This window comes from Carcharodon carcharias, chromosome 2 (assembly GCF_017639515.1).
Source record: "Carcharodon carcharias isolate sCarCar2 chromosome 2, sCarCar2.pri, whole genome shotgun sequence".
Taxonomy (NCBI): Eukaryota; Metazoa; Chordata; class Chondrichthyes; order Lamniformes; family Lamnidae; genus Carcharodon; species Carcharodon carcharias.
In genome coordinates, this window is record NC_054468.1 from 148,122,998 (window position 1) to 148,147,637 (window position 24,640).

General features: G+C 41.1%; 1 protein-coding gene across 12 annotated transcripts in view; it reads right to left on the minus strand.

Moving 5' to 3' along the window:
* Positions 1–24,640, minus strand: part of snx14 (sorting nexin 14) — a 148,589-nt gene that overhangs the window by 77,226 nt on the left and 46,723 nt on the right. For 11 of the 12 annotated variants that reach the window (XM_041212468.1, XM_041212452.1, XM_041212410.1 and 8 more), the window contains 8 exons: positions 23,125–23,281; positions 22,288–22,363; positions 14,743–14,787; positions 12,863–12,943; positions 11,222–11,336; positions 10,189–10,344; positions 8,871–8,995; positions 812–870 (listed from right to left, as the gene is read on the minus strand). In XM_041212468.1, the coding sequence (XP_041068402.1) occupies positions 812–870; positions 8,871–8,995; positions 10,189–10,344; positions 11,222–11,336; positions 12,863–12,943; positions 14,743–14,787; positions 22,288–22,363; positions 23,125–23,281 (814 nt within the window). The remainder of the gene's footprint in view (positions 1–811; positions 871–8,870; positions 8,996–10,188; positions 10,345–11,221; positions 11,337–12,862; positions 12,944–14,742; positions 14,788–22,287; positions 22,364–23,124; positions 23,282–24,640) is intronic. The other variant, XM_041212417.1, reaches the window with a different exon arrangement.

Consider the following 24,640-nt stretch of genomic DNA (forward strand, 5'->3'; position numbering starts at 1 on the left):
ATTTTAACCAGCCTCCATATGGGTATAAAGATACTGCTTCAGCAGGATGATCATAAAAAAAGACAGTCATTATCTTGTGCTGAAGTGGGAGTCTGTCAAACACATGTGAACTACAGCCAGTTTGACGAGCAACACAAGTAAACATTCAAGCTTCTAGTTCATCAAATATATTTTTCAAGTGCACAGAAAGTCCAGCACACCATTATTATTTAACTAATGGATATAATTATAATTAAATATTTGGGATTAAAAGCAAATTGGGTCAAGTCAGGAGGATAAGATGCATTGCCAAGTACATTCGACAATTGTTACCTAAAAAGTTTACATCGGTCATTTCTAATAACCATGGTGAGATTCTAAAAATGCCTGGCTTATTGGGGTACAAAAATACATCAATCATTTTAACATATTATAATGTGCACTTTGTTGCATTGAAAATGGGCCCAAAACCCAAGTGGCAAAAAGTGCAACTCATACACAAAAATTGTAGTAAACAGAGTTTAAATCAGTTTTATTCCATTAATCCAGAATCGCTGAAATATGTATGTGTCTAAATTTCAATGTTGAATTTCTTTTAAATAGAACAGAATTCCGAACTTACTAGCCACAGTCACGTGTTTAGGATTGTAAATCAAAATCTCATTAACAATTTACAGCAAGAACAAAAATAATTGTATGTTTAAACAAAGAACCTCAAAGGGAACAGAAAGCACTTCAGTAACAGCAAAGTAAAAAACAAAGACCGTCATATACTTGTAAGAAATGGGATGTTGGTGCAAATTGTGTTCACCATTAACTCTCTCAGACTCACCTATTGGACTTGGAGTTGCGTGTAGGTGACTCTGCTCCTTTCAACAAATATCTGAAATACTGTGTAGAAGAAAACTTGCAATCATTTGCAGTCCAGATCAATCTGTAAGTGACTCACATGAGATTTACAGGCACTTTAGTCTAAGTATCGCTACCAACACACAAGCCTCTTAGTCTGAGTACAGTCTGTTGTATATTTTTTCAAGCGAGTGAAAAGCGAAATATACAAGCTAGGTGCAAGGATTGATGAAGCTACAGCAATTCTCGCTTCATTTACAACTGCTGAAGAGGTAATATAAAAGTCAATCATTCTAAATGGAATCAAGAATCTGTCTATATGCACATTTATAGAACACTGTCCAAATATAGGCTAAAATGATCTGATGCTGGGCTCATGCTGTACTGTCAAAATCTAGTTTAAAAATCAGCAAAATGTCAAAGGTGAAAACTAGACAAATTCACTGCCCTTCACAGAATAAACAAACTCAACCCAGTTACAGCCAGGGTCAATCAATGCTTCAGTCACTCTCCCATTATTAAACATTTCCCCTCAGTTCCCACAACTGAAATGCTATCCTCTATCTAAAATAATGGTTGAGCAATCTGTTGCCATCACTTCCAATGTCCCCAAATTGGTTGCTATAGGACATATGGCAGTCCCCAGTCAAATCCCCTTACTTGGTATCTCATGTCAGACAGCGAATTGCTTGCCTGCTCTGCCAAATGTCAAAAATATTTTGGCATCTATCATGCAACATGATGATACATCAAGCCCTGAGGTTGAAGAGGGATGTGCGTGGACTTGGGCAGGAGGGACCTCATCCTGACATCAGACAAGCTGCTCTAGGCCATTCTGGACTGCACTACCTGAAAGAGTGGTGGAAGTAGATTCAATAAGCACTTTAAAAAGACTGGTTAAATACATAAAGAGGAGACATGTACAGGCTTATGGGAAGAGAGAAAGGGAGTTGGGACTAAATGGATATCGCTTTCAAAGAGCCAACACAGGCAAGGTGGGATGAATAGCTTCCTTCTCTACTGTATGATTCTAGGAGCACTATTGTCCCTTAATACCAAAACACACTTAGTATTTATATACAGGAAGAATTTCTCTAGCACCTTTAAAAAATATCATAAAACCATGGTTGTACTGCCATTATTTACAAAATAATAGAGCGAGCCCCAGCAGCTGCTGCTTTGTTTCACTGGTAACGCTGCATTATTTTCTTTGGATTTGTTACACAGGCTATAAACCTGTAACCACTGGAGGTCACTATCTCACTTGGAATTTCTTAATGTCTTGTTTCACTAGTCAACCAAAGAATTTTCAGAGAATAAAGGTTAGGGAAGGAGCCTATATTTCACTATTCCATCTTGAACATCTATTTATATTACTAAGATCACTGATAAGACAATATAATAAAAGTGAGAGTGTAGACACTGGTAATGCAGATGTAATTTATCTGGATTTTCAAAAAGCCTTTAATAAACTGATAAGGCAGAGAACATGGAGTCACGAGACAAGTGGCAGAATGGATTTCTTGCTGGCTTCATGACAAAGCAGAGCATTGAAATGACAGGTTGTTATTCAGTGGCAGAAGGTAGGAAGTGGTATTTCCCAAAGATCAGTGCTGGGATTCCTGCTGTTCATCATTTATGTTAATGATTTCAACATTGAAATGAAAAGGGCAATTTCTAAATCCATGGATAACACCAATTAGGGGCGGGCAGGGAGCAGGGGATAGTCAATACTGAGGAGGAATGCAACAAGTTACTTGAAGAATGGGCAAGTAATTGGCAAATGTAATTCAGCACAGATAAATGTGAGGTACTACGTTTTAGTAGGAGGAATAGGGAGGTCACTTATTACTGAGTCGGGTAGAGGAACAAAGGGGCCTCAGAGTACAAATGCAATCACTAGAAGTTATGCCAAAGATTAGCAGGGCCATTAAAAAAAGCACTAGGTTTTATTTCTAGAGTGATTGAATTGAAAAGTAGGGAAATTATGCTAAACTTGTGTCAAACCGTGGTTACACCTCACATACATAACTGCCTGCAATTCTTAAAAACAAAAATTGCTGGAAAAACTCAGCAGGTCTGACAGCATCTGTGGAGAGAAAGACAGTTAACGTTTCAAGTCCGTATGACTCTTCTTCAGAGCTATAAAGAAGTAAAAATATGGTGAAATATATATTGTTTAAGGGGGGGTGGGACAGGTGAAGCTGGATAGAAGGCCAGTGATAGGTGGAGGCAAAGGAGAGATTGAAAAAGATATCGTAAACAAAAGGTCAAAGGGGTGGTGATACTGGCTAAAGGAGGTGATAATGGTGACATTAAGAGTAGAAAATAGGATGACCAAGTGACAGGTGGCCCTAGTGGGGGTGGGGTGGGGGATGATCTGGGAGAAAAGATCGAAATAGGCTAAAAAGTGGGGATAACACAATGAATGGAAATAAATTTGAAAAATAATAACAGAAATAGGTGGGGAAAAAAATTTAATTTTTTTTTTAAATATTTGAAAAAACAGGGATCAAAAAGGGGTGGGGATGGAGGAGAGTGTTCATGATTTGAAGTTGTTGAATTCAATATTCAGTCCGGAAGGCTGTAAAGTGCCTAGTCGGAAGATAAGGTGCTGTTCCTCCAGTTTGCGTTGAGCTTCACTGGAACATTGCAGCAGGCCATGGATGGACATGTGGGCATGAGAGCAGGATGGTGTTGAAATGGCAAGCAACAGGGAGGTTTGAGTCATGCCTGTGGACAGACCATTGGTGTTCCGCAAAGTGGTCACCCAGTCTATGTTTGGTTTCTCCAATGTAGAGGTGACCGCATTGGGAGCAGCGAATGCAGCAGACCAAATTGAGGGAAGTGCAAGTGAAGCGCTGTTTCACTTTAAAGGAGTGTTTGGGCCCTTGGACAGTGAGGGGGAGGAGGGGAATGTAAAGGGGCAGTTGTTTGCTTTTACCTGCAATTCTTGTTGTCATGTCACAAAAAGATAGAGGCACTGAAGATAATGCCAGAAATGGGAAAGCACACTTCACAGGAGAGAAGATTGACAGGCTGGGTCACTTGTCTCTTAAAAAACGATGGCTGAGTGGTGACCTTATAGGGGTCTTTAAAATATCAAAAAGTTTTGACAGAGTGGATACAGGGACCATATTTCCTCTTGTGGGGAGATGCATAAGCTAGGGACCATCAATAAACGATAGCCACCAAGAAAGCCAATAGGGAATTCAGAAGGAGCCTCTTCACCCAAAGAGTGCTGAGAATGTGGAACTCGGTTCCGCAGAAAGTGTTTTCTTTTGCTTTGTTCAAGGGATGTGGGCATCGCTGGCTGGGCCAGCCATTATTACAGCCAGAGTGATACAGCACAGAAACAGGCCCTTTAGCTCACTGTGTCCATCAAGCACCCATCTATTCTACTCACATTTTCTAGCACTTGGCCCATAGACCTGTATGCTATGGTATTTCAAGTGCTCATCTAAATACTTCTTAAACATTGTGAGGGTTCTTGCATCTACCACACCCTCAGGCAGTGTGTTCCAAATTCCAACCACCCTCTGGGTGAAAACATTTTTTCTCAAATCCCCTCTGAACCTCCTGCCCCTTACCTTAAATCTATGCCCCCTGGTTATTGACACCTCCACTAAGGGGAAAAGTTTCTTCCTATCTATGCCTCTCATAATTTTGTATACCTCTATCAGGTGCCCCCTCAGCCTTCTCTGCTCTAATGAAAACAACCCCAGCCTATCCAGTCTCTCTTCATAGCTGAAACACTCCAGCCCAGGCAACATCCTGGTGAATCTCCTCTGCACCCTCTCCAGTGCAATCACATCCTTCCTATAGTGTGGTAACTAGAACTGCACACAGTACTCCAGCTGTCACCTAACTAGCGTTTTATACAGCTCCAACATAACCTTCCTGCTCTTATATTCTATGCTTCGGCTAATAAAGGCAAGTATTCCAAATCCCTTCCTAATCACCTTATCTACCTGTGTTGCTGCCTTCAGGGAGCTATGGATATGTACAACAAGGTTCCTCTGATCCTCTGTACTTCCAAAGGTCCTACCATTCAGTGTGTATTCCCTTACCATGTCCGTCTTCCCAAAACGCATCATCTCATACTTCTCAGGATTAAATTCCATTTGCCACTGCTCTGCCCATCTTACCAGCCCATCTATATTGTCCTGTAATCTAAGGCTTTCCTCTTTACTATTTACAGCACCACCAATTTTCGTGTCATCTGCGAACTTATTGATCACGCTGCGCATCCCTAATTGCTTTCGAGAAGGTTGTGGTGATCTGCCTTCTTGAACCACGCTTCATGTGGCGTAGGTACACCCAAGGCGCTATTAGGGAGGGAGTTCCAGGTTCTTGACCGAGCAACAGTGAGGGAACAGCAGTATATTTCCAAGTCAGGGTGGTGAGTGGTTTGGAGGGGAACTTCCAGGTGGTAGTATTCCATCTATCTGCTGCCCTTGTCCTTCTAGATGGTAGTGATCATGGATTTCAAAGGTGCTGCCTAAGGAGCCTTGGTGAGTTCCTGCAGTGCATCTTGTAGATGGTTCATGGTATACACTGCTCGTTAGTGGTGGTGGGACTGAATGCTTATGGGTAGGCTGTCAATCAAGCTTTGTCCTGGATGGTATCAAGCTTGAGTGTTGTTGGAGCTGTGCTCATCCAGGCAAGCAAAGAGTATTCCATCACATTCCTGACTTGTACCTTCTAGATGGTGCACAGGCTTTGGGGAGACAGGAGGTGAGTTACTCACTGCAGGATTCCCAGCCTCTGACCTGCTCTTGTAGCCACAGTATTTGTATGGCCAGTCCAGTTCACTTTCTGGTCAATGTTAACCCCCAGGATGTTGACAGTGGGGTAATCAGTGACAGTAACGCCATTGAACATCAAGGGCAATGGTTAGATTCTCTCTTGTTGGAGATGGTCATTACCTGGCATGTGTGTGGCACGAATGTTATGAGCCTGAATATTGCCCAGGCCTTGCTGCATTTGGACATGGACTGCTTGTTGTGAATGGTGCTGAACATTGTACAATCATCAATGAACATCCCACCTCTGACCTTATGATGGAAGGAAGGTTATTGATGAAGATTGGTTGGGCCTTGGACACTACCCTGAGAGCTCCAGCAGTGATATCCTGGAAATAAGATGACTGACCGCCAACAACCTCAACCATCTTCCTTTGTGCTAGGTATGACTCCAACTGGTGGAGAGTTTTCCCCAATTCCCAATTAACTCTAGTTTTGCTACCGCTCCTTGATGCCACACTAGGTCAAATGCTGCCTTGATGTCACTCTCACCTCGGGAGTTCAGCTCACGTCCATGTTTGAACCAATGAGGTCAGGAGCTGAGTGACCCTGGCAGAACCCAAACTGAGCATCAGTAAGGAAGTTTCAGTTAAGCAAACTTTTTTAAAATTTATTCTTTCATGGGGTGTGGGCGTCACTGGCAAGGCCAGCATTCATTGCCCATCCCTAATTGCCCTTGAACCAAGTAGCTTGCCACACCATTTCAGAGGACCATTATGTCAGATGTAGGCCACACCAGGTAAGGATGGCAGATTTCCTTCCCTAAAGGAAAGTGAACCAGATGGGTTTTTAACGACAATTGACAATGGTTTCGTTATTGAGGCTAACTTTCAATTCCAGATTTATTAATTAAATTTAAATTCCACCAGCTGCCATGGTGGGATTTGAACCCTTGTCCCCAAAGCATTAGCCTGGGCTTCGTGATTACTAGTCCAGTGACATTACCACTACGCCACTGGCTCCACCTCAGTGCCGCTTGATTGTTGATGACCCCTTCCATTACTTTACTGATGATCGAGAATAGACTGATTGGGCAGTAATTGGCCGGGTTGGATTTTGTGAATGGGACACACCTGGGCAATTTTCCACATTGCCGGGTAGATGCCAGTGTTGTAGCTGTACTGCAGCAGCATGAATAGGAGCGTGGCATCTTCTAGAGCACAAGTCTTCAGTACTATTGTCAGAATATCGTCAGGGCCTATAGCCTTTGCAGTATCCAGGGTCTTCAGCCATTTCTTGATTTCTCCATTTCATGGAGTGAATTGAATTGGCTGTGATGCCGTGATCTGAGATGCTGTGGATTATCCACTCAGCACGACTGGCTGAAGATTGTTGCAAATGCTTCAGCCTTATCTTTTGCACTGATGTGCTGAGCTCTCCCCATCATTGAAGCTGGGGATATTTGTGGAGCCGCCTCATCCTCCAGTGAGTTTTTTAATTGTTCACCACCGTCACTACTGGATGTGGCAGGACTGCAGAGCTTAGGATCTGATCCGTTGGTTGTGGGATTCACTTAGCTCTCTCTGTTTGGCACGCAAGGAGTCCTGAGCCAAGTTGACACCTCATTTTTGGGTATGCCTGGTGCTGCTCCTGGCATGCCCTCCTGCACTCTTCATTGAACCGGGGTTGATCCTCTGGCTTGGTGTTAATGGTAGAGTGGGGGATAGGCTGGGCCATGAGGTTACAGATGTGGTTGAGCACAATTCTGTTGCTGATGACAGCCCATACTGTCTCATGGTTGGCCAGTCTCAAGTTGCTCGATCTGTTCGAAATCTATCCCATTTAGCAGGGTGGTAGTGCCACACCGCACAATGGAGTTTATTCCTCAATATGAAGATGGCACTTTGTCTCCATAAGAACTCTGCGGTGGTCACTCCTACCAATACTGTCATGGACAGATGCATCTGCAGCACGTAGGTTGGTGAGAATGAGCTCAAGTATGTTTTTCCCTCACCACCTGCCGCAGACCTAATTGAGCAGTTACGTCCTTTAGGACTCGGCCAGCTCAGTCAGTAATGGTGCTTCCAGCTGCTCTTGGTGGTGGAGGTTGAAGTCCCCTACATTCTGCACCCTTGTCACCCTCAGTACTTCCTCCAAGTGGCATTCAAATAGAGGAGTACTGATTAATCAGCTGGAGCGGGAGGGAGCGGGGTGCAGTACATGGCAATCAGCAGAAGGTTTCCTTGTCTATGAGACTTCTTGGGGTTTGGAGTCGATGTTGAGGGCTCCCAGGGCAATTTCCTCCTGACTGCATACCATTATGCCACTAGCTCTGCTCATACCCAGGGATGGTGATGGTGTGTCTGGGACATTATCTGTAAGGTATGATTCCATAAGTATGACTATGTCAGGCTGTTGCTTGGCTAGTCTGCGAGATAGTTCTCCCAATTCAGGCACGAGCCCCAGACATTGAGGAGGACTTTGCAGGGCCGACAGGGCTGAGTTTGCCGTTGTCATTTCCAGTGCCTAGGTCAATTTCAGGTGGCCCATCCAGTTCAATTCCTTATTGACTTCACAGCAGCTTGATACAACTGAGTACTACTAGGCCATTTCAGAGGGCATTTAAGAGTCAGCCACATTGCTGGAGTTACATGTAAGCCAGGCCAGGTAAGGATGGCCTAAAGGTCGATTGGTCGTCATTAGACTTTTAATTCCAGATGTTTATTGATTAAATTCAAATTCCATCATCTGCCATGATGGATTTGAACCCAGGTACCCAGAGCATTACCCTGGGTCTCTAGATCACCAGTTCAGTGAAATTCCCCTACCCCAATGCCGTCCCTCCCATTGAAATATTATATAGATGTTTTTAAGGGGAAACCAGGCAAGCATATGAGGAAGAAGGGAGCAGATGGTTATGATGCTAGATTTAGATGCGGAAAGGTGGGAGCTGGCTGTGGAGCATATACACAGGAATGGACTGGTTGAGCCAAATGGTCTACTTCTGTGCCATATATTCTATGTAATCATGAATTTGCCCAGATATAATTTTAACACTTCACTGATTTAAACTTGATTTTAAAAGTGACAGCAGAAACCTAGCATCAGGTCACCAACTATCTCAGTGCATGGTGACCCAACAGAGGATGGTGGAAATACCAACAAAAGAGCAACACCTCTTGAAGGGGAAAGGATGTTATACCATTCAGGAGAATTCTCATTCAAACCCATTTTAAGTCTCAGTAACAGGGTGAAAAATGATGCAAAGCAAAAAATGGGAAGTAACAGATTCCATACCTCATCACTGTGGCAGAACATAGGTGTAAAAACTGTTTCAAGCAGATTCATGACATGTTCATAAGCTTCAAACAAACAGCGCATGGTCTGAAGTTTCACTACATCCCCATAGGATCCTTCTGCAACTGCAAAGGTCAAAATACAGCCCGTGAATTAAATTATCCACTGGGTTAAAACTTCACTTATTAATAAGATTATAAATGTAACACAACCTGCAAAGAAATATTTCACAAGCAGTCTCAAGAATTTGTGTATCCAAGTACAGGAACTGTAGGTCATAAAGCACTTCCGTGCCCCCCCATTGGTTCTTCAAATCCAGGATGGAAAAAAAATCTCAACTTTAGGCCTCAGAAATAGTGAAAGTCATTAGTTAAGGTATGGATAAGATCCTTGCTCATCCAAGTTATTAATCCCCATGACTGCATATTAAATTTTGCCTCTTTTGCACCCAAGCCTTTCAGAACTTAGAAGGGTATAAGGACTACTAAAAGCTTTAGGTGCTTTAATAAGGTAAATTCTTAATACATTTGAAATCTGCAAATACTTTACAAAATCCACAGCAGAGCAATACAGTAGTATTAGCACTCTCTCAATTTTGAACAGGTTTAATATCAAGAGAAATGGTCTCTCCATGACTATTATTGGATATGTCACAATTTCTAAAAGACATTTGACAAAGTTCCACATAATAGACTATTAAAGTTAAAGCTGTGGAGATATAGGGTAAATCTTGAGTATGGACAAGAAATAGACTGAAGGGCAGAAAACATTTGTTACATGTTAGAGGAGCAATGTCAGCTGAGGGGTGGAGAAGAATAGTGAGATGCCCAAGGATCATCTTGGGGATCCCTACTGTTTCTAATTTACATCAACAGCTTTGAATGAAAAAGCTAATACAAATTTGCAGATGACATCAAACTGGAGACACTTGGAATTGGAGAAGCTCAGAAAATACAAAAGAAGTTAGACAAAATATATGAAGGTCAGAACACTGGCAGATAAAATATAATAGCCATTAAGTGTACAGGATCACACAACAGAAGGGAAAAAATTTTTCATGTGAAATAGCAACATCATTTAAAGTGGATAGGGAGACTAAGACACCGATTTGGATAGTCCTTTGAATTTAAAGAAATAAAAGATTGAACTGTATTTGGAGTGCCTTCAAGTTAAAAGCAAACTACTCCTTCATCGGAAGGGTACTTTGAGATTCTACCTAAATGACCAAGAGCAACACCATCACATAGGTGAAGAAAATGAGCTCAACACAATAGGACACAATGCAGAATCAGATAAACAATCATAGTGGCAAACTTACCCTGTTGTATCTCTTCTATGATAAAGGGATCAAATTTGATTTTATCGATACTCTCATCAAGACAATATGTCTCATAAATTTTCTTCACTTCCTCATGAAGAGTTTGCTTCTCGTTGTCAGTCAACTCTGGACGCAAGATCCGGTCATTGAATTCCTCTGCCGACAGAAAGTGTTGCAATTGTAAAATTACTGGCAATTCCTTCAAAATTTACACAGGACAGAAAGTTGTGGATGAAACACTGAATGTGTATGTGATCTTTGGTTGGATTTTGCATGTCAAAACCAAAATGGGACCTCATTCATGTCTGATAATCCAACCAGTTGTTTTGTAGAGTACTTGTGGTGGTCTTCCTGCTTTGTTTATGAATTATGGTGTATCAAGAGTGTGTCAAGAGAGCAGAGTGAGAAAGGAGACAGTCTCCCTTCTGTGTTTCTAAAGGAAAGTGGGGGCAGAGATGCAACATTTTAATATCAATCTGTAACCTTGGAACACTGTTTACGCTATGTTACACTACATTTATGTCAAAGTTTGTCAAAACATTTAAACAACTGGACTGAATTTAACTCATTTAAGATATTTTAATTGTTATGATGCTATCCTGTTTTTTCATTATCATTTTTTCACTTTAGTAATGAAATATTATGGATCTTCTTCATAATAAAATTTATTCTATTATAGGCCCTAATGTATATAACACAAGCACGTAAATCTAAATAAGGAATGCACTAGGTTCAATATTACTAGTCTGTTAAACGGATTAGGTGTACATAATCAATAAAGAAACAGATCTAACCACAACTGCATGTAGCTGGTCGCTGATGCATCATTAGTCAAAATCACAGTGTAAATACAGGAATCCCACTGGCATTCAAATTGTTTGTAACTGTGTTGCAACAGGAACGAGGATCTGCACACAGGAGAGTTTGTATATAGGCCAGTAAAACCCATACTCTCTTTAGACTGATGGCAAGACACATGGGCCTTCAAGAGTAGTTACAAAGTGTAAACTTTTCTCAAATGCTTGTTCCTTACCTACAGTGAAACAGAACTGTAGCACATGCACTGCACCCTCTTGCTTCAGAAAGTTCATGAACCAGAAGAGCAGATCCTGTTGCTCTCTTATCTCCTTTAACTCAAGTTTTAGGGCCTAGATTGGTCAGTTAGATAAAAAGAAGGGCTTAGTATTTGCCAAGTAGTGTTACTAAGCATTTAACAGAAGTCAATAGGAGCCATGTGCAACATTACATGGGTTTTAAAAACATTTGAAATGCACACAGCAATCCTCAGATTAATAAACAAACCTAATTTATTACACAGAACATATTGTTTTGTACACCAAAATATAACTCTGTAAAACTCGTGGTTTATGAATGTTATTTGAAATCTAAACAGAGGCAAGATTCTCAAATCCTAACACAATTGTATCCTTAAAAGATCTTCTGATCTATGTCATGTCCCTCAAACTTCATGATGCACATTACCAGGCTTTATACATACATTTAGTTTTGTAGCCATGATTTTATTTTAATCATGCATTATTTTCCAGGCACCAGGTCTCGGCTGACAGGGTGGATGACAAACTCTTGTGACAAATAGCTTACCCTTTATACATAGTTAACGAGATATGAAGGGATTGGCCTACAAAACTCAAGCAATTTATATAAATTTGTTCCAAAGCCCAATTTAGCATTCAATGATTTTTCAATTATAATTTTAATCAAGATAGTTTTTGTGGTGCTATCCTGATCAAGTATTGTCATTCAAGATTCCCATCACAAATTACACCTATATCACCTCAGCATGGCTGAAATCGCTGTACATCATCTTCCGTCAAAACAGATCAATATCACCATATTTTCCATTATATTTATTATATGCAATACTTGTGCAGCACAGATGACATGTGGGCAGAATTATCCAGGTTGCAATATGCTGCAATCCAATATTATCGATTCTGCTTGTTCCAAGTAGCACTATCCATAGTTTAGGGGGCACAAATGTATGCTGTGGCCACACATGCATTTGGTAAAAGAACATTTTTCATAGGTTAAAGCCTTGACAGTCAGCAGCTCTTCCGAACAGACAGGAGCAATTTCATGTGAAGTGTGCTTAGGGATTCCATGCTTTATTGGTGTTATAGCAGATTGTGGCCTGAAGGATTCTAAAATTTTATATACAGGTACAAGTATTTCATTGTGCTACTTTTAGATCTTCATCACCAAGTCATTAGGAAAGAGAGGTCCCAAGATCAATACCCATCTTAATCTGAGCTAGGTGATCTCAGCAGGGACTAAATTCAGCAGAGTGGAAGGAAAATCAGTTCGTATTCTTCCATCTAATTAATAATGATTTTGACAGGAAATAAGCCTTGGATATCAGGCAAAGGGGGATTAAGCCTTGTGTTGTTTAAAATGTTTGTAAAATTGCCTGAGCTAAGAGATGAAGCTGGTTACATCAGTGAAGTATCAAAGGGCAACCAACATGCCATCACTGCCTTCTGGAGAGAGAAATAGGGATGGGAGATAACTAGAAAAGTTCTTGTAGTTTCATCTGGATAACAAATACTTCATTTAAATTGCAGTAGGTCCTTAGGTTTTCAACAGAAAACAGCAAAATGACTAAGCCAAAAGGAACGCAAGAGCACTTTATCAAAGAAAAAAATTACATTCCTACCGATTGGGCTTTATTTCTTGCATCAGCATATTTCTGCAGAAAGGGAACCAAGGGAGAGGGGGGCTCAGTCGCTGGTTCCGGCTAATAACAGAAGCACATTTTATCTAATTAATCAGAACGGCTAACATGTACAATTTTTACCTTTAACATATTTTACATGGATTATATAGAATATAATACATAAACAGGCCATTCAATGCTCTATTTGTCTTTCCTCATCCAACTTTATCAACATAACCCTCTCTTTCTTTCATCCTCATATGCATAGCATTGGGTCCCTACGACATGTAAAGAAATCCAGAAATTTATTCTTTTGCCATTTTTAGAAAATAGACTTTCTGAACCAAAAAAGATGGCTGCTACAAGTTACATGACCACAGGGTTAGCCCTTTGTGCTGGGAGCTACCAATAGGAGTTACAAGAACAAAAGAATTCTTCTCACAGCTTGTGGAATCTCACACCTCATTGTACAGGCCCCTCATAATCAACAAAAGCAGTGAAATGCAAACAAACTGGCTCCCCAACTCAACAATCACAAAAGAGAGAGATCAAAACTCATTATATCATATGAGATGCTAATAAACGTCTCTCACCTAAGGAGGAACAATGGAATTCTGGCCAGAAGCACATAAACTGATTGTTAAACTGCAGTTAACTATTTAATATACCATGTCACATGACCCAAGCCTCTGACCAGAAGGAAAAAAAGTTTGGACCAGTATTCTTATTTCCCAGGTTTTTTTTTACTTTTAATGTATACAAGACCAGTTCAGACCAGTATTCTTATTTCTCAGTTTTTACTGTTTTTCCTTCTGGATGGCCTTTTGGACAGTTTTAACATTGTATCTTTGGGCCTCACAGACAGTCTGCTGCTGTTTAAAATCCAACAGGTGAACCCCTAAATAAACAGAACTCCAGACACAACAGCCTGCACCTTGAAGCCTGTCTCTGCTGGAAGATTTTCTACCATTGTCTGCAGAACCAATTCAGTCTCTGTGTACTTACTTCATATGCGCCAACTGTAAAGAAAATTCTACAACTCCAGTCTTCAGACAGCTGAGCTCAAGGTCTTAAGTGAAAGAATTCCTCCTTGGACTCTGGAAATCACGTGAACTAACGTGCAATGCTGTTGTTCTTTTACAGCGATTTATAGTAACTGTACAACTCGTTTTCTCATCCCCCCTTTACTGTGTGAGGAATGGGAAGTTGCGAACACTCCTGCCCGGGTTTTGAATGTGGAATTAATTAACCTTCTGAGTTAATCATAACAGTAGTTTGTTGCAGGTTATTAGTAAATTGGATCTCCCACACCAAGGGTTTGGGAAAACATATCACCGCATGCTTTAAAAATAATTCAATACACCTTCTGCTTATGGACAGGTGGCGAGATGAAATAAATAATGTTCACCCATTTCTCTCCTGTCCGAAACAATATCTAACCTCACCTTAAATTCATTTATAGTATTTGCTTCAACCACTCCTCTGGTAACATGTCCCACATTCTCATCACTCTCTGGGTAAAGAATTCCCTATTGGGAACTTTAGGAACCTGAGCTTGGGATCGGGACTAATTAATATTCATCCATGTTATTAAGAAGATGCAGTTCTACTAGCACCAGCTCAGACACAAATAGGAAAGCCCAATTGTTAATCCAAAACAGAGTCACAATTTATGTTCAACTGATAAAAGCATACCGCTGCCTGAGTACAATATCCATAATAGCCGCTCCACCTTCACTAGGTATCCCAGCCTATGCTAGGATACACTCTTTATATTGACGGTTGGTTGATTGAGGTTGAAAGGAGGTGGAGTACCAAACCCTAATGATTTTGGGTCAGGCTTTCCCTGGGAAAGTAGCTTAAAGATTTGTAATACTCACCGGACTATCGTCTATGAAAATCAGCAATAGATGGTTCACAGTGTCCTAAAAAAAATAGGAAGAGCATTTGAACATCCATAATAAAGTACCTGACAAATTATTACACTGGAATACAATTAATCAGAGAATGGATTCTCAAAGATTAAATTTAACATTAACTGTTATCATGATTTTATTTTTGAAAAGCATTAAAGAATGCAGCACTGGAAATCTTTAGGTTCAAGTCAATGACAACAAGGGCCTCCCACAAACTGACCTCAGTTAAGATGGGAATAGTAAAAGTAGAGAAAATTGCTAATTTGGGTAGCCAAATAATATTAGCCAGCAAAAATGAAGTTAAATTGAGAAGCATGATGATAAGAGATATTTAACTACAAAGGAGTTTGTGGAACAGTAAAATTAAATAGGTACCATGAAGTTCTGATTACCTGAAACATGAACTATTTCTCTCTGCATAGATGCTCCCTGACCTGCTGAAAGATTCCAGCAGTTTCAGTTTCATTTTCTGGTACTAAGTAGACTGGTGAGGTACTATTGTTCAACACAATAAACCGATGTGGAATTTGTATCTTGAACAGTCAAGTAAGTGGAGGAGCAGAGAGGATAGAGGGTTCTGGTGCTACAGAGGCATGTTGAAAATTAAGCATGAATGAATGACATGCAACGGAGCTCTTGAGATAACACAAGAAAAGAGAAGTAACGAAACAGATCATAAGCTGAGGAAGGTGGGTGATAATGACAGTTTTAAAAAAGGGAGCAGAAAGTACCTGAGGAAAAGCAACTGTTATGGACAGGGCGGGGTTTACCTTAGACAGCCCTCATATCTTGCCTTTTGGGATACTGCTGCCCTCTGGTGGATGGTCAACTCTTGCTGTACCTCTTGGAGGTTTTTCAATTATGAGGGGCATCATCCTCAGTCTTTCTGGGCCAATTTGAGAATTTTCCTGGCCCACATTTAAATTTGCCATAAAGCTACCAGCCAGGCCAATAAATAGCTTCCTAACTGGGGCCTCTGGCTTTGGAAAGGGTGCTCTCCGAACTTGTTCCATGTCCCCTGGAATACTTCTGCCTTCAAGTGGAAGTGCTGCGCCAACCATATTCCCTTGCAACTTTTCTAATGAGTGAGGCATCTCACTCCCCATCTGCTTGTTGGTTTGGGGACTCTCTTTGCCCCTATCGCATGTCAGAAAGTTCTACTCACTATACTTCAGGCAAGTGCTTAACCTTTTCTTTTCCGGGCTTAATAACCTGCCTTCCTTCAGCTCTTCGGCTACCTGGGGCATCTCCCTCTCGTTCTTTCTCAGCTCTGGGACTTCTCTGGTCCCTATTTAATTCTAGGATATTCGGTATCTGTTTTAGATTCTAGGAGCCTTTCCTGGACCTTCTTTAACTTTACTGACCTGGATTCAGCCTTGCTACATTCAAGCAGCCCTCGCTCAAGGTTCATGGGTGCTATTTCACCCTTCTGGGCCTTCCCCAGCTTTCTACTCACCTGCGGATTTCTGCTGGTTGACTTTGGCCTTTTTCCTTTTGCTGGCTAACACCTTGTTGCCAGCCAAATCATTCCCAAGGAGGGAGTCGACTCTTGCTTCTGGTAGTCCGAGGATAATTCCTACTGTAACAGAGCCTGAAACAAGGTCACACTCTAGGTGGACTTTGAGGAGGGGTGCAAACACAGATCCTCCTCCCACCACACCGATCAGTGCTTTGGTCTTCAGAGTGGATTCGGGGGTAGGTTTAGGTTTCTCTCTGTCATTGAGGATTCAGTGGCCCATGTCCCTGAGCAGTAACAAGGACTTGCTCACATTTTGGGGCAGGTAGGGGACACTGTTTTTGACAAGACAAAATTTCAGAAGCTCTCTGGAAGTTTATCTGGCTCAGGCACACAGTGCCATGCTCTCCAAAGGGTAAGTTTCTGAAGTGAGAGTCTCTGCCTGCTCCACTGCACTATCCATTGGGGAACCCTTTGGGGGACTACTCATATGGAGCCCTATCAGGCCAATGGAACGCAATCTCCAGCATTCCGGTCTGGATTGGCCAATTTTATTGCCATGAAAACACAACGGTCTCTGGGAGCTCTCCTTTCAGATTGCAGGGGGGCTTCTTCACCCTGTTTCATGTTTTCTTTTCTGGATTGGGGGGGGGGGGTAGGTCCTTTCCTATTTAGGTCGCCCTGCTTATCTTTCCAAGGCTCATGGGAATAGTCTGGAAAGGGTCTGCCTGAGTATTCAGGCCTATGGGTGAGGTCATAGACATCTGCTGCAACTGGCTGCATTCCTGGCTGTAAGGATTATCTGCTCCTCCAGGTGTACGCACATTGAATTCCTCCAACAATACCAACTCACCCTCATAGGTGCGTGGGATTCTTAGGGATCTTATCATCATTCGAACGCGATTTGCTTCAGCCGTTCCAAGCTTGACGTAGGTTTGTGTGGGCTTCTTACAAGCTTTCCAAAATTGCTGGCAATATGCCTCTGGGACTACCTCATCAGCACTTATGAGCAGACCAAGGCTGCCATCCTAATTCAGGGACACAACAGGAAGCAGCATGGAGTAGTCCTCTTGGGCCCTCCCTGACAGCTGCTCTTGGATTAAAAATGTCCAGATCACTGAGGGCCATTTTAGCTGTCCTGCTACTTTCTCAAAGCTCCACATTACTCTCTTCAAATTTGGGAATAATCTCGCATACCTGAGGCCTCAGAGTGGTTCCGGGAGAAAGCGGGTGCTACCGGTTAGAGAGCGATTCTCTCTCGCAGCTTCCAACCATCAGGTCTCTGCAACCCTTTGAGCTGCTAGTTCCATTTCCAACTTTCAGAGCTGGAATTCTTCTCTTCCTTTCTCTCTCCTGAGCCCCTGGTTCTCCCTCTCCTGAAAATCTAGCTGCAATTTAAGCTTTTCCAGCTCAAAACTAGCTAGGGGAGGGGATTCGGAGTTATGACTGAACTCCACATCTAACATGCGATCCAAATGTTCCACCAATAACTGGATCAGCTCGCTTCTCTTCACTTTACTGGGCAATTTTAACTGTACCTCCATGGCCAAAGGTTGCAGTCGTTCTGCGTTAAGGGCCGCCAAAGTGTCACCGTTTAAATTTCCCTGCTGGACAAACATCTGGACATCAAAAGTTGCCATTTTCTTTGTTTTAGGGAAAAGGAATTTGCTGTGGTAAGTTACTGTGTTTTAATATTTGTTCCAGCCACTGATTTTTCCCCTATTGGCTTCCAATTGCCTCATAACAGATTTGGCTAGTCTCTTAACTTGGGCTCTGGTCAAATTCAAATTGGGCTATCCCAGGCTTGAACTTCCAATTTCCGTAACAGACAGGAGGGGGTTTAACTTAGACAGCCCCGATTTCTCCTCTCACCAGCCATCCGTAAACAGAAAGCTGTTCTTTGATTTTTCTATTCTCCTTTATAAGCGGTGGTATATTTCCCAGTTTTGGTGAGAACCAATTTTTATTAACCCCACAGCAAGATCGAGATAGGGTAAACTTTGAGGTTAGTTTATTTTATACACACTCAAAACATGGGAAGAGGGTTTGCAACGTTTCCCCCACCGCCCAAACACTTTTAGGTTTCATACAGTAAAGGAGGGATATGGAAAAGAAAATAGTACAGGGCAAAGACCACAGAGAAAATAAGAATTGTTGTTTCACGCAAGTCCAGAATCAAAAGTCCAGAGGTGTATCCCTTCACGGGGGTCAGTAGCCTGTAGAGATGACTTCCACTATGAGATGGGCACAAAGGGTGAGTTAATCTTGCAAGCGATGGTAAGCTCAGAGGTTCTGGTAGAAACAACATAGTTGGGGCCCAGCATTTAAACCTTTTTCTGAGCTGCTGCTTGGTTTATGGAAGATGGCAGACTGGGCATTGCAGCACCACAAAGCAATATTACAGATTTCACCAGCCTGGGGGAGGGGGCACGAGACTCCCACCTCTCCACTTTGGCTTTAACAAAGACATACATTCCTTAGTCTGGACTGGAGATTGTTAATCTTTCAACTATTAACAATTTCAAGAGGTTTCATGGTACTTTGTCTGAGCAGACTGGGAGTGTCTGTTGGCCAGGTATAAGAAATGTAAACGACCGTTATATTATTTCCTTGAAAGCTGGTCTTCTGCAGCTCACCGGGTCATTAACCTCTCTTCAGAGATAACAGGAGGTCAACTTCTCTGAATGCCTGAAAGCTACTTTTGTTTGAGTCATAGCCAGTCATGGCTTCAGTCATTTTAAAGTCTTTGTCCAGCTTTTAAAATTTTATAAATTAGCCATGATGTATAGATATATTTTATTAAAAAGTATAGTGTGAGGTCCTAGGCCCCTGACAGAACTGTTTACATTATGAAGAGCAAGGTGATGGTTTGGGAAAGAGACGGAAAATGGATAGGGTTGTAGGTCAAAGACTGAATAACATGATGGAATGGGCAATTGTAGCATTAGATGATACAATTCACCAATAGAGGCAGTAAAATGTGGAATGCACTGGTCTTCAACCTCCAGGAGAGAAGACACAAGGCAGAGAGAAGACTTGTGGTGTTTGGTAAACAGAATTATGTTGGAAAGAATGTGGCAGTTTTCTCTCTCGTTTACTTCAGTTTCAGTCTCCATGTGATTAACTGTCATCGTGAAAGGGGAAGGAAACAAGACTATTTAAGCTTTGGGAGGTAGAGAAACTTTACCCTACTTTCACTAGTACAAGAAAGCACAAGCTTGTAGTCATAGAACATAAGGAATAGGAGCAGGCCATTTGGCCCTTCAAGCCTTCTAGCCATTCAGTAAGATCATCGTTCATGTTATCAAAGCCTCAACTTTACTTTCCTGTCTGCCATAACCCATGACTCCTTTGTAGATCAAAAGCCTATCTAATTCAGCCTTGGATATATTCAATGATCCAGCCACCACTGCTCTCTGGGATACAGAATTCCATTATCCACAATTAAATTTCTCATCTCCATCTTAAAGAGGAGACATCTTATTCTGAAACTGTGCCCCTAGTTCTAGATTTCCCCATCTCAGCATCTATTCTGTCAAGCCTCCTCAGAACCTTATATGTTTCAATAAGATCACCTTCTAAACTCCAATATGTATAGGCCCCACCTGCTCAACCTTTCCTCATAAGACAACCCCTTCATCCCAGGAATCAATCTAGTGAACCTTCTCCAAGTTGCCTCCAATGCAAGTATTCCTTAAATAAAGAGACCAAAATTGAACACAATACTCTAAGTGTGGTCTCACCAATGCTCTGCGCTGTTGTAGCAAGACTTCCCTATTTTTATACTCCATTCCCCTTGTGATCAAGGCCAACCTTCCCATTTGGCTTCCTAATTACTCTCTGCACCTGTATGCCAACATTTTGTGATTAGGACCACCCAGGTACCTTTGTACCATAGCATTCTGTAGTCTCTCTCCATTTAATATTCTGCTTTTCTATTCTTCCTACCAACATGCACAAACTCACATTTTCCCACATTATACTCCAACTGTCAAATTTTGCCAGTCACTTAACCTTTCTATGTTCCTTTGCAGACTCTTTTGTGTTCTCCTCACAATCCAAGTCACTAATATATATTGCAAGAAGGTAAAGCCCTAGCACTGATCCCTTTGGCACTCCATTAGTTAGTTTGCCAACCTGAAAGTGGCCCATTTATCCTGACTGTTTTCTATTAGTTAGCCAATCCTCTATCCATGCTAAAATATTACCTCGAACATCATAACTCTTGTATAATAATATTGTTCATGGTGCCTTATGGAACATCTTTTTAAAACCCAAATACACATCATCTATCAGTTCCCTTTAATGTAAAAAAAAAGTTTAAGTACTTCACAAAGAAGTAACAATGAACATTGGGTATAAGCAGAAGGTTTAGAAAAGGTGAACAACTGCCTGGTCAGATAGGAGTTTATGAAAGATGAACTTCAAGACAAGTGTAGAGGTTAAGAGAAATCAAATCTGAAGGTAACAAATGGGGTTGGGGTTAAGTCATGATAGAGTGACGTAGGGGTGGAGGTAGGAGATGCAAAAGGCAGAAGTAAACAATCTTGGTAATGGGCAGGATATGAGGTTTGAAATTGAATTCTACATTGAACAAGAGACCATGATTGTGGAATATATGGTGCCACTTGAGTGAGAGCAGTCAGGGAGACAAGGAGAAGAAAAGGAAGGGCACAAAAAAAAAGGGGGGGAAAAACGCAAAAGGAGAGAAATCTTGATAACCAAAAGGAGGAAAATATGCATCATCCAAGCATCATACAGGCACTGTGACAGTACAGTCATACTTGTGAAGTGGAATGGAATTGTGGAGAGGTGAAGGCGAATGTCATTAGCATATATATGGCACCCAATACTACAACTGTATTTGGTGTCACCAAGGGTCAACATATGAAAAGAAAGGAGCTGAGGATGGAACCTTGGCCACACTAAAGGTGACCATTTTCGGACAGGACAAACCATTGTTGAAGATTTGGTGGCAGTATAAGAATAGGTAACTGTGCATGAAATGTGATCAAATTATGTGTGTGTTTGGGACTACATAGCCTTCTATCATGTGGGCTTGGGGACCACATATAAAAAAAAGTTTAAATGTTCCTGGATCTCAAAGCTGCTGATACTTGGGTATTCTAATTGAAGAATCATTCACCAATGAAACAACAGTGAGAAATGATAAGTGTGAGGCAGTACCAGTGAAAAAGTAGCAAAGGTTAATAAGGTCATTTTAAAAAGCAGCACTGGAGTTCATTTCTAGATGGATAGAATTGAAAAACAAAGTTACGTTAAACTTGAATATAAATTTGGTTAGAATAGACATGAGATTGTGAATAGTCCCAGTGCCTAATTTATAAAAAAGACAGAGGTATTGGAGAAGTTTTACTACAATGAAACCTGAGCTGAGAGGTTATAACTATCATCAGGAAAGGCTAAACAGACTGCAGCTCTTTCTCTAGAAAGAGATGACCTAGTAGAGGTGTTTAAGATAATTAAAGGGTTTGGTAGGATAGATGCAGAAAAGATGTTTCCACTAGCCAATGAGATCAGAACTAGGGGCCATAAATAAGAGCCACTAATAAATTAAATAGTGAACTGCAAAGAAATTTCATTACCCGAAGAGTGGTAAGAGTGTGTAATTTACCACCATGATGACTAACTGAGAGAATGAGCATCGATGCATTTCAAAGGAAGCTAGATAAACACATGAAGGGAAAAGGAGTAAAAGGACATGTTGAAGGGGTTAGATGAAGGGTGGAGAAGGCTTGTCTGGAGCATAAACATAGCCATGGACCTTTTAAGTGAAATTATCTGTTTCTGAGCTGTAAATACTTTGCAAGTTTGGTACACAAGCCAGTTTCAAACATTCAATTCAAAATTCAAATAGAAAGAAAGAAATGCCAGGGCAAAGAGGACCATGCTGGATGTCATGAGCATTCAGATCATACATCTCAAACTCCATTTATATTAATTTTGAAAAAAGGTTTTTGTATTTTTTTTAAAATAAGATTTTATTCCTGTAGTCAAAGAATTAACCAGTTTAGTCTAACAAAGATATTTACCGGATCAGCCAAAAAGTCCAGAGAGGGGAGAAACACTGATCCAGCCAGAACTTCTTGAATTAGCAAGGCTAGAGATCTAAATATCACAGAAAGAAACAAACAAACAGTCAGCTGCTGTATATTCTGTATTAGACTGATTTGCAAGTGGAATCTGAGCCTGAAAAACATGCATAATCTTTCCCTATCCCTTTCCATGGAACATAGAAATCTATGGGGAAGGGAGCGCAAGAGGGCCACCCTGGGACAGGCAATCAGCAGCACCTAGAGGAGAGTGCGAGAGGACGACTCTGGAATAGGCAGTCAGCAGCACCTAGAGGATCTGGCATCTTATCTATAGGGGTCATGGAACTGAAAGAGATTAAAGGAGGGACAAAGCCATGAACAGATTTGAACACAAGGATGAGAAATTTACATTTGAGAAATCAGGAGACCAGTAACCAATCAGGACTTTAGACATCCTGGGGAAGTGCTGACAATGCCCAAAGCTCAGGCAAAACTTTGCCTAAAAAAGTCTCAGTTTCAACATTTGTCACCATTCAATTGGTACGTCCGATGGTAATAGCAAGATATTTTAATAAAATTACACCATGGATAAGTAACCAAAATTTTAAGACATCAATTAAGCCCCAAAAATGATCTCTCACTTTAAATGTCTCATCAGAATTTCAAGTAAAAACTCCAGAATATTGAAACATTACGGAAAAAAGGGTTAAGGAGAAAGGAGACTCTAGCGAACAGTCAATACTGTTTACAGTATCATTTAGAAAATATTTTGCTGTTAAGCATATGCTTCATATTCCACTGCATATAATAGAAAATAAGGTATAAGCACATTACCTGCATTCTGTGGCTTTTGGTGGTAGAATGTATGGGAATAGCAGCTCAGTCAATTTCCTGAGATATAGGAGTTCATCCCTACGGCTTCTCAGAGCCAGATGCAGATCTGGCCCATACTCTTCCAGTGCAGCTTGTTGTAAATATTCACTATGTTTTACTGAAATGGGAAGAAACACCCAATATTACTCATTCAAATACGTCTGTAACCAATCCATGACTCCAGCTCTGAAACTGCAGTTAATAAATAATTGGGGAACAATCCATTATATCTGAAAAATGGACCACGTTCCTAGCTAGAGAGGAACATAAAATAATTTTAATCACAGAAATATCAGAATATTTAAAATCTTAAAGGTATAAGTGTTGAGTATTTGCTTCTATACTTGCAATATTGAATGGGCAAGTTGACTGTTCAATCTTCAAACTCTTGACATATGACACAGTGTAGTCTACTATGGCCATAATTTTAAAAGGTCTATAATAAGTTTTACATAACTATAGCCAGCAAAAGATCTCTGCACTACTATCTGAATTTTAAATAAATGTGACTTTGGTGGTATTGAATGTACAATCTGGTACTCAGCAACATTGCCAATAGCAGCAACTTTTGTACAATTATTTTTATTACCCCCATTGGATTAAATAAATAAGGCTGGTCTAAGATATTGCGCAGTGCAAGTTGTGTGTCTGGACTGCAGAACAGGGGAAGTTTATGGACAGTGAGCTCTCCTGAAGAAACATGTCGGCAGGCAGTGCTTCTTGAAATTGTCTGCTTATTGAGAAGGAGCACAAGTTGCAGAAACTCTAACACATAAGGGAGACGGATAAATTTCTGGACAGCTTTATCCAGAATACAGTCAGAGGAACCCAGAGGAAAAGACAGTTCAGGAAAGGGAATGTGGGACTGTTAGAGAACAGGGTATCAGGTATTTGGGAGAAGTTGAGAAAAAGGTCCCACAGACACTGGTCCTATCCAACAGGTACCATGTGCTCACTATTGTGAGTTCAAGCAGAAAGACTGCATTGCAGACCAAGTCACCATGGCTCAGAACACTGTCTGAATAAACAGAGAAAGAATAAAAACGTAATAGTAATCGGGGACTATAATTAGGAGGAGGCTGTGGCATTGCGGTATTATCACTGGACTAGTTTCCAGAGACACAGGCTAATGTGTGCAGTTCTGGTCACCACATTACAGGAAGGACGTAATAGCTCTGGAGAGAGGGCAGAAAAGGTTTACAAGAATGTTGCCAGAGTTAGAAAAGTGTAGCTATGAGGAGGGATTGGATAGGTTAGGGTTATTTTCCTTAGAACAAAGAAGGCTGAAAGGTGACTTGATTGAGGTGTACAAAATTATGAGGGGAATAGATAGAGTGGACAGGATAAAATTGTTTGGTGGAGAATTCTAGAACCAGGGGACATAGATTCAAGAGAAGTGGCAGAAGGTGTAGCGGGGACATGAGGAAGAACTTTTTTTTTTACTAGGGGGTAGAGTGTGTCTGCAATTCGCTGCTCA